This window comes from Aotus nancymaae, unplaced genomic scaffold, assembly GCF_030222135.1.
Source record: "Aotus nancymaae isolate 86718 unplaced genomic scaffold, 86718_ANA_hifiasm-v0.15.2.pri h1tg000028l, whole genome shotgun sequence".
NCBI classification, from domain to species: Eukaryota; Metazoa; Chordata; class Mammalia; order Primates; family Aotidae; genus Aotus; species Aotus nancymaae.
In genome coordinates, this window is record NW_026988441.1 from 30,314,951 (window position 1) to 30,325,949 (window position 10,999).

The 10,999-nt window shown below is 46.9% G+C and overlaps 1 protein-coding gene across 1 annotated transcript; it reads right to left on the bottom strand.

The window, feature by feature from the left end:
* Window positions 1-227: 227 nt before the first annotated feature.
* Window positions 228-9,267, bottom strand: CASP14 (caspase 14). Its single transcript, XM_012457787.2, has 7 exons — window positions 9,108-9,267; window positions 6,331-6,403; window positions 4,664-4,813; window positions 4,337-4,562; window positions 3,287-3,403; window positions 3,027-3,130; window positions 228-2,553 (listed from the first exon to the last, which is right to left on the bottom strand). Exons 2-7 carry the CDS (start codon window positions 6,355-6,357, stop codon window positions 2,449-2,451), a joined length of 729 nt encoding a protein of 242 aa, XP_012313210.1. The 5' UTR covers window positions 6,358-6,403; window positions 9,108-9,267; the 3' UTR covers window positions 228-2,448.
* Window positions 9,268-10,999: the final 1,732 nt, after the last annotated feature.

Genomic DNA, 10,999 nt, shown 5'->3' on the forward strand with positions numbered 1-10,999 from the left:
CAGTGAGCTATGATGGCACCGCTGCACTCCAGACTGGGTGGCAGAGCAAGATCTTATCTCTTAAAGAAAAAAAAAAAGGAAAGAAGACACAGGATGAGGCTCCTGATTCTCCATTCATGATAGACACACCTGGGAAGAAGCGGCCACTGGGGAAAAAAAATTAAATCCATAACTCCATTCATATCAGCCTCATGGTTTCAGCACAGAACAAAGATTTCAACACTTTCTTTCAAAGTTTGACAACTGTTTATTGAACACTTATTATGCAGATCAAGCACTTGTTCCCTGTCCTCCAGAAGTGGTCATTTACAGCATCTCGTCCTGGGCGAGAGGGCAGGATCAACCAGAAAAAAGAGTGGAAATGGCTTTCTGGAAAAAGTAGGGGTGGGAGGTAGTGGAAGAGGGATAAAGGGAGAGGGAGAGCCCCCCAGCTTAGGGGAAATGGTGATAGCAAACGCTTAGAGGCAAGGGTGAGTAAGAGGACATTAGCCTTGTTGAAAGAGTGAATTCATGGCAGAAGAGATGGGAGATGAGTTTAGCTAAGTGCTGGCAGATGGTAACATTGGAAAGGTGTGAGAGATCCCAAATGCAGTTTGACTTTGGTCTTTATTTGACTGATTGATTGATTTTGGAGACCAGATCTCACTCTCCTGCTTAGAGCTGGGATGCAGTGGCATGATCATAGATCCCTGCAGCCTCAAACTCCTGGGTTCAAGTGATCCTCCAACCTCAGCCTCCTGAGTAGCTGGGACTACAGTCACTTGCCACCATACCCAGTTAATTAATTTTTTTTTGGTAGGGACGAGGTTTTGCTGTGTTGCCCAGGCTGGTCTCTAACTCCTCACCTCAAGTGATCCTCCCACTTCAGACTCCCAAAGTGTTGGGATTACAGGTATGAGCCACTGCACCCAGACCCCTGGTCTTTAAGTAATAGGGTATGTTGTGTCTTCTTGAGTGTTCCAGGGAGATCATTGTTATAGATGATACGGAGGACACATGGAAAGTGAGATGAAAAAGCAGAGAGGCAAGGGAGGAAGTTGTTTGCAAAGATGCAGTTAAGAGAAGATGAGGACTTGAGCCTGGACAGTAACATGTCAGAGAAGAGAACACAGGCACAAAAGTTGTTTCAAAATCAAGCTGGACTGGGCGTGGTGTCTGGTGGCATATGAAGGATGCAAGAAGAGAGGAGTCATAGATTAACTGCAGAAATCGGAACCTGGAATCTGAGGTTGAGGATACCAGGGAATGCTTGGAGGAGTAACCAGGAAGAAAAGGTTCATCTTTAGCTCTGAGTTTTCAGTGACACTGGATGCACCCACAGGTTATCTGAGCAGGAAAGGTCAGGGCTGGGGATGGGGAGATACAGACTGGGAAGATAGTGAAGCCGGTCTGACTTCCAGCCTGGTGCTACAAGGTTACCTGGAGGTAACCTTAGTTGGTGGTTATTGAGAATTTCTAGAAACTTCCAGAAGGCTCCTACCTTGGAGATAGGGAAAATTTTTATTAGGCATCTTCACTAATTTAAAAAGATTTCAGATGGATCAAGGCTTAGCATGTCGTGGAAAGGAGGCTGGACTGGAAGTCAAACCTTGTCCTTGTCTCTGTCTTACTGTGTTGCATTTGACAAATTATTGAACCTCTCCGGTTATGAGAGGTTGAACATTATGTTGTCTGCAAAATAGCAAGGTGACAACAGGGATTTGACATAGCTCCAGCATGCTCTCATTCAGAGTAGTCGGCTGTAAGAATAGATGAATGGATGGAGTTTCTTGGAGAGAGGGCAGAGTCCAGAGTCTCAGGGGGAGGGGTGTGAGGAGGAAGGGATCCAGAAAGGAAGAGACAACTTCATTATCCAGAGATACCATGAGCTAGGAAGAGAACGGAGTTAAGACACCAACTTGCTAGCCAAGGAGGAGTGGTTTTGGAAAGAATGGTTCTTGCCTTACTAAATCACCAGAGTAAAGGAGGGAACTGGAAGTCGGGAATGCATTGACCTCAGGAGGAGGTTTTATCTCCAAGTGAGATGCAGGAGCCGGGGGAGGTTGGATTGGAGTAGGTGGGGATGAGTGGGCATTGATTTGTCCATGGAAAATCTTGAGTTTTATCCTGTTTCTGCTTCATGGGAGAAAGAAGACCACAGGAACAGAAAGTGGGGTAAGTGAACGCACTCTTAGGTCTCTTAGGTTGCATTAATAAAGATAGAAAGTCCAGCCTGAGGGAGATGATGTTAATGTTACCACCATGCCTTGTGCTAAGTTTTGGCTGGCTTGCTCTAAGAAGGACAGGGACAGATTAAAGGAGGACCTGCATGAGGGTCGTGATGAAAAGGAAACTGGGTGCCATTTATCCTTGGGAAGAGAAGCTCTTGGGAAGTGGTAAGAGCTGCCTCTAAATTTCTGTGGTACAGAAGGCATGATGGAGGGAAAGCTCCTCCCTGTCTTTCTGCTTCTACTGCAGATACAGCCGTTTCCGGAGGGTGCTTTGGATTTCAGGGTTCACTTTCCTTGGTTTTCCTCCCTGATCCAGCTCTGCTTCTGCCACCTGCCGGGTCACCTGCAGCAACAGGTGTGGTCAGCTTGGAGGAGTCGGTGTCATGGGCTTATGGGGGAGGGTTAGGTAACGGGGCAGGTGGGTATTCTTGTCCTAAGATGAGAGACCTTTATGGTCTCCCCCTATGCCATAGTTTGTATGGAATCCTTGGTGGGCCATTTGTTTTCCTAATTTGCAATAAAAACATGTATAAACATTAAAAGAAAACAGTTTGCCCAAACATTGTGTATATCCAAGGGGAGGTTTGTTTATAGAAATTTATCTGTATTTCATTGAAACGATTTCACATACTGTGAGTTTTGAGAGTCCCTGCATTTGGGAAAGTTGTTGGAAGATGGGCATCTTAGTTTCTGTGTTGAGATGTGGGTTGGATTTGGGGCTGGGGGAAATGGAGAGGGGTTAGGAGGAGGCTCAGCCCCCTCTGCCTGCACCCTACCTGGCCTGAGCAGTGGCCCAGCTACCTCAGGTCAACTCACCTCTGTCAGAAGCTCCAAGATATGTCCTTTTCTCTTTGTGAACACATCAACCAGGGTCTGGATGAAGCAGGAGCCTTTTTGATCATGTCGGTAGGAGATGTATCCTGGGAATCCCAGAGAGGTGGGTTCGGGGGAGCTTCAGGGGGGTAGGTAGAGGGGATCCTGGAAGGGGGTGGGTCCTGGAGGAGAGGTTCAGGGGTCGGGAGTGGCAGGTGATGGGGAAGAGCAGAGGTAGCCCTGGGCCAGTTGGGAGCTCATACCCTCCACCGTGGAGTAGACGTGCAGGGCGTCTGTGTAAGTTGGGATGGTTTGGGGGCTGTCTTTGGTGACCATCACAATCTCATCCCCACCTACTGTTTCACCGGGGTCCTTTTGTTCTGAAACAACAAGCAGAGGAGGAGGCAAAGTCAGAGAGACAGGTAAGGAAAGGGACCGGGCATGGTGGCTCACACCTGTCCTCCCAGCACTTTGGGAGGCTGAGGCAGGAGGATCACTTGAACTTGGGAGTCTGAGGCTGCAGTGAGCCATGATTGTACCACTGCAATCTAGCCTGGGTGAAAGAGTGAGATGTTGCCTCTTTAAAAAAAAAAAAAGGTAAGGAGAAGGTGCTAGGATGGTCTGGTGGTATGCAGGTGCAGTGGGGCTTTTTAATTTAATTTGATTTTTTAGAGACAAGGGCTTGCTCTGTTGCCCAGGCTGGAGTGCAGTGATGTAATTATAGCTCACTGCAGCCTCTAAATCCTGGGCTCAAGTGATCCTCTTGCCTCAGCCTCCTGAGTAGCTAGGACTGCAGGCCCATGCCACCATGCTCCTGGCTAGTTTTTAAAATTTTTTGTAGAGCTGGGTTCTCACTATGTTGCCCAGAAGCTAGTCTTGAACTCCTGCCCTCAAACAAAGCTTCCCACCTGGGCCTCCCAAAGTACTGGAATTACAGGCATGAGCCATGGTGCCTGGCTTCAGCTGGGGCTTTGGATCTGAGACTGGCTTGGATAAAACCATAGACTTGGTTGGGCGTGGTGGTGGTGGGAGGCTGAGGCGGGAGGATTGCTTGACCTCAGGAGTTTGAGACCAGCCTGGGCAACATAATGAGACCCTGTCTCTATAAAAATTAGCTGGACATAGTGGCAGGCGCCTGTAGTCTCAGCTACTCAGGAGGCTGAAGCAGGAGGATGACTGGGGCCTGGGAGATGGAGATTGCAATGAGTTGAGATTGCATCACTGCACTCCAGCCTGGGTGCTAGAGCAAGACTCTGTCTCAAGAAAACAAAACAAAACAACAAACCACAGACTGCTCTTGGGTCTGTCCCCACCTCCTCGACAGGCCTGTATGATGTACACCTTGGGCTTGGCTCGCAGGGCCTGGCAGTTCTTGTTGTTCAGGGCCTCAAAGAGGTTCTCCAGCTTGACCATCTCCCCATCTTCTCCCTCGAGGAGGCCTTCCTTCCCATGAGCCATGAGTACCACGAAGGCACAACTGACGGGTTCTTCCCAGGAATCGATGGCCTGCTGGAATTTTTCCAGCTCTTCCTGGAATTGCTGGAGTGAGAGGAAGAACCAGACTCAGCTGAGTCCCTAGAGCCCACACATCCAAGCTAGTATCTTTCCCCCAGCCTGGCTTGGAGTAGGCACCCTGATACCTGGGCAGTGGGGTCTCTCTTCATGGTGCTTTCGAATCTTAGCTGCTGGAACATGTGTTCCAGGGCATCCAGGTCTTCTTCGGAACCTTCCCGGGCTTTGGTGACACACAATGTGAGGGCCAGGCGGGCACCTGACATATCATATTTCTCCTGGGCCAAGAGATGACAAAAATCAGCATGGGAGGTTCAAGGAGAAGCGGATTTAGTCAAAAGAGGTGTGGAGGCTGGGTGTGATGGCTCACGCCTGTGGTCCCATCACTCTGGGAGGCTGAGGTGGGAGGATCACTTTAGCCCAGGAGTTTGAGACCAGCTTGGGCAACATAGTGAGACTCTGTCTCTACAGAAAATGACAAAATTATCTGGACTGGGTGCGGTGGTTCACGCCTGTAATCCCAGCACATTGGGAGGCTGTGGTGGGAGGATCACAAAGTCAGGAAATAGAGACTATCTTGGCTAACATGGTGAAACCCCATCTTTACTAAAAATACAAACAATTGGCTGAGTGTGGTGGCGTGCACCTGTAGTCCCAGCTACTTGGGAGGCTGAGGTAGGAAAATCGCTTGAACCCAGGAGGCAGAGGTTGTGGTGAGCTGAGATCACACCATTGCACTCCAGCTTGGGCAACAGAGTGAGACTCTGTCTCAAAAAAAAAAGAAAAAGAAAAAACAAGAAATTAGCAGGGTGTGCTGGTGTGCACCTGTGGTCCCAGCTCCTTTGGAGGCTGAGGTGGGAGAATCGCTTGAGCCTGGGAGGTTGAGGTTGCAGTGAGCCATGATCTTGCCATTGCACTCTTGCCTGGGCAACGAGCAAGACCCCATCACAAAAACAAATGAAACAAGAGAGGCTTGAGCTAAGGGTCATCAGGTACAATACAACATGCTCAGGTACGTTTACATTTCAAATAAAAAAAGAAGTAATTTTTTAGTATAAGTAGATCCCAAATATTGCATGGGATATACTTATACTACACAATTATTTGTTGTTGATGTGAATTGGGTGCCCTTTATTTTTATTTCCTACATCTGGCAACCCAATCTGGGGTCCAGCTTTGTTCTAGCTTGGTGTGAACTTGGGGCAAGTCACTGCACCCATCTGATCACCTGAGCCTCACTTTCCAAATATAGACAATGAGAGTGTGTGTGATTTCGAAGATCTCTTCCAGTTGTCATATTTTGTGGCTTTACAAGTCTCCTCATCCTCCCCAAGAGTGTTCTGAGCATTCCTCTGTTACCTCCTCACTTGCAGAGGTCTCAGAGTTTCTGAAGCTAATACTGAGATCCCATGCTTTCCCATCTGAGGAAGAAGAATTTTGGGGAGTCAACATTTCTTTTCAGAACAGAAGCAGGGTACTGAGTACCCCAGTGATAAGAACGTCATCTTTTAAAAACTCAATGTAAAATTGTTCATTGCAGGACTTCTCAGAACGTTTAATGTGTTGAGAAGAACTTGATCTTTGGAGACAGATGTAGCTGAGTCTGACTGCCCCCACCCCCCAACCTAACTTGGGTTCCATCTCTGAGTAGTTTTTTGCTGTTTTGTTGATTACAAAGTACCTCCTAGCTCTGAGTTCTGGTCATGATGTTTTCACTCCCTCTTCCAAGACATTAAGGTCCTCACCTTCCTCCTCCCCATATGATCGCCCTCCCCTCAACCTGCACCCAGCTGACCTCCTCCAAAGGTCGCAGATTGCTCATTTCTCCTTTGACTGTGAACTCCAGCTCCCAGTACCCTTGTCTGATCCTGGGGGTCAAGAAAAAATAGGTTAAAAGTCATTAAAAAGAGGCAGAGCGGCTCAGGGGACAAACTGGTTTATCTGGATTTTTGAAACCGAATAGCACCCCAGAGGTGGGCATTTGGTCCACGGACAGATCTGGCCAAAGCATGATAGTCCATGAAATAGTAATATATCATCCCTAGAATGACAATTTCACGGTGTCTTCAGACTGCTGGGCCCATCCCACAATGCCCCCCACCTCCAAAAACTTCCTGTATCTCCCTTGGGTCATTCACCAGCTTGTGATGGACTGAGCTTCCCTCTGAAAGCCCTGGAATGATGAGCAGAGGCAAGTGGCCCATGTGTTTCCCTTTTCTACCCAGGAGATGACGGGCTGGGGAAGCCATCTCAAAGAGATGCCTTGGAGATGGATTTAAAAGGAGAATGCCATCAAAGTGGGGAATACAATGTTGATATTATCTCAAATACAAAGGGGTCAGTCCACCTCCCTTGCTCTTCCTTGAGGCTGAGTGTCTGTCCACATTCTCCATTCTCATCTCTGAGTCCTGTTCTGTCCTGTTCTGTTCTCTGACTGCACAGACAGATTTTTACCATACTCTTGGTATTTCACCATCTTCTTGCCTTTCCCTACACTTTCTTATCAGTAGGGAATGGTTTCTTTTTTTTTTTTTTTTTTTTTGAGATGGAGTCTTTCTCTGTCACCCAGGTTGGAGTGTGCAGTGGCGTGATCTCGGCTCACTGCAACCTCCGCCTCCCAAGTTCAAGTGATTCTTCTGCCTCAGCCTCCCAAGTAGCTGGGACTACAGGCACCCACCAGCACGCCTGGCTAATTTTTTGTATTTTTAGTAGAGACGGGGTTTCACTATGTTAACCAGGATGGTCTTGATCTCCTGACCTCGTGATCTGCCCGCCTCGGCCTCCCAAAACACTGGGGTTACAGGCATGAGCCACCACTCCTAGCTGGGAATGCTTTTTCTTTCTTTCTTTCTTTCTTTCTCTTTCTTTCTTTCTTTCTTTTTTAACCTATCAAGATCCTTCTCTTACAGTTTGCGTGGCATAATATCTGCTATGCCTTCCCCCATCACCCATACATCCATCTATCTTTTCATCCACCTATCTATCCAGTCATCCATCAATTCATTCATCTATCCATCTACCGTCTGTCCATTAATTCATCGTCTATCCATACATTCACCCACTCACCCATCCATCTATTCATCCATCTGTCCATCTACTTATCTATTAATCAGTCATCCCATCCACTCATTTAGTGTTCCAACCACACATCTGTCTAGTCACTCATCAGTCCAATTATACATCCGTCTATTTATCCATCAACCTGTCCACCAATTTATCTTTCCACTGACCTATCTATCCACGCATCCATCCATCCACCTACCCACTCACACATCTATCCATCTGTCTGTCCATCTACCCATCTGTTAATCAGTCATCCCGTCTACCCATTCGTTCTTCCATCAACCCATGTATCTACTCATCCATTCATTTATCCATCAACCCATCTATCTTTCCACCTACCTATTTGCTCATCCATTCATCCATCCACCCACTCACACATATATCCGTCCATCTATCCATCTATTAATCAGTCATTCCATCCACCCATTCATTCTTCCATCAACCAATATGTCCATCCACCCATCCATCCATCCATCCACTCATTCATTCATCCATCCATCCATCCATTCATCTGTCATCTCTATCTTCTTCCATCCCTCATCTATTCTTTCTATCTTCCATTCATCCCTCCATCTAACCCTCCCTCTATCCATTCCTTCATCCATCATCTGTATATTCCATCTATCCATCCACCTATTTACTCATCTATCCACCCATCCACCCACCCATCCAGCCAGCCAGCCAGCCAGCCAGCAAATATTTTCTGGGTATCTATGATGTGTTATGCACTTAGAATTCACTAAGTAAGACAGATATGTTCCTTGCCCTTCTGTCCTTTTGCAGCAGTAGTCTGTGACAGAAATGAATATTAAATATATTTTCTTTTACACACACACACACACACACACACACACACACACAGCAAGTGCTGAGAAGAAAGAGGAACCAAAGATTGTGAGGGAGGAAATGGAAGGAGCATAGCCCTGGAATCAGACAGACCAGAACGAAATCCTGCCTCAGTCCCTTCCCAGCTGTGAGACCTTGGGCATCTCATTCTCTCTAGAGATTCGATTTTCCCATCCACAAAGAACCTGGGGAGAGCCCTAGGTGCTTGACAGCAATGGCAAACCCAGGTAGGTTTTATGATCCCTCTTAAGCTCCTGGAACTTTTCCTTCTCTGGACTCTCACAGCTCTGCTTGGACCTACTTGAGTTACAGCATTGTTTTTGGTTCTTATTCTCCTTGCTGAACTGGCAGCTCAGTTTTCAGGACTGAAAGCCTGACTTCATTATCTCTGTCTCCATCACGGCCAACAGTGTGGCAAGGAGCACAGAGTGGGTGTTGAGAGAATTTGCTGAGTAAATAAATAAGACACAAATGAACAGATGAAAGAAAGAGTGGATGTATGGATGGAAATCTCTTCCATTCTGCCCAAACTGGCCAGAGCATTAGTTCATGAAGGGAGAGAGAGCGTGTGTATGTAAGAGTGTGTGTGTGTGTGTGTGTGTGAGAGAGAGACAGAGAGAGAAAGAGAGAGATGGAAGAGCTAATATCTGCCAAATCACTTACCAACCCTAGAAGCAGCTGTTCCTCAAGGCCAAGTTCAATTTCACTACTCTCCTAGTTGCCAATACAGAGCTGGGCACCGAGGAGGAGTCAGGACCACGTGCTGATGTTGGAGAAGGGGCTGACAGTGTGGAATCTCCCTGGGTTTCTCCTGAGAGGCCTGTCTGTGAATGAGGTGGCACAATCATCTGTCCCTTTATTGTCAGTGAGTTTTCTGTCACTCAAGAAACCTCATGACACACCCTTGGCACAGCCTTGATGTGAAAATGGAGCCAACGCCAATGGGATGCATGACGGTAAGGCTGAGTGGACTCCCTCTGGCAAAGGTGGCTTAGGCAGAGCCTCTAAATTAGCCAGAGGTCTGTGCCAGCCCAGCCACAACCTCTCCCAGCCCCCATCCCATATCCAGCTCATCTGGTTATTACATCATCACTATGCCTTGTTTATTCATCTCACCTTCCACTGTGTAGATAACATCGACTTCATTTACTTATCATCTCATCAAGTCCTTAAGAGTCTAGAGAGATCAGTATTGTCCCATTTTGCAGGTGGGGAAACTGAGGCTCATAGAGGTGAAATGACTGCCCAAGGTCAGCAATTGGCACAGTTGGCATTCAAACCTATAAGGGGTGAGGTGTGGTGGCTCACACCTGTGGTCCCAGTGCTTTGGGAGGCCAAGGCAGGAGGATCCCTTGAGGTCAGGAGTTTGAGACCAGCCTGGGCATAGTGAGACCCTGTCTCTAAAAAAACAAAACAAACAAAAAAATGATAGCATGCACCTGTAGTCCTAGCTGCTCAGGAGGCTGAGGTAGGAGGCTGGCTCGAGCCCAGGAGTTTGAGGCTGCAGTGAGCTATGACTGTGCCTCTGCACTTCAGCCTGGGTGACAGAGCCAGACCCTGTCTTAAATATAAAAACGAGCAAACAAATAACCCCTAAAAGTTTCCAGCCCAGTTGCCTTAACTGATGCCTCATGTTGAGCCCTCTCTTCTCTTCTTCCTCCTCTATTTTTTTCAGCAATTTTATTTCATTTTATTTTACTTACGTTAACAGTGAAACCAAAGGCGAACCTGATTAAGCCCTCCAAACTTAACCTGCCTTGCCTTTAATTGCTTACTTACAGTTGATCTTAAAATGCCACTAGCAAGTCACATAGCCAAATAATGCTAACTAAACTCTCGATAGCTTCCCTACAGATAACATTTCTGACTGTGGGTCACTATGGTAATGGGTGCTTAAAGTTGTTTTTCAAGAACTAGGTGGGAGGCAGCTCTTGTCTAGTTTAAGCCAGTGGAGATCATGGACCCTTCATCTGGACCCATGTGGGTAGCTGACATCAGAGGGCCATAAACTCCACCTCAGGTCATGCTAAATGCTACTTTCTGCACATATGTCCTATCTAAAGCCATGTAGCTCAACTATGCTTGCTCAGAAATCCTCATGACTTCACCTTTTCTACTGCCAGTTATCTTTCTTCATACTTTGGACCACCCTGTGTTCTATCCCATAAGTACCCTCAAACCCTATTTTTGGGTAGGAGGATTTGAGACCTGTTTTCCCACCACCTCAATTAATTGCCTTGTGAATAAACTCTTTCTCTTCTGCAAAATCTGTCACTACAGTGATCGGCTTGTTCCACGGAGGCAGAACAAACTTGATTCCACAGCAACAGCTTAAATGAGATATAATTTACGTATTATACAATTCACTCACTGAAAGTGTCCAATTCAGTGAGTTTTAGTATATTCACAGTGATGCAACCATTGCCACAGGTCATTCTGGAACATTTTCTTTTTTCTTTTTTTTAGAGACAAGATCTTGATCTGTCACCAGGCTGGAGTGCAGTAGAGAGATCACAGCTCACTGCAGCTTCAAACTCCTGGGCTCATGTGATCCT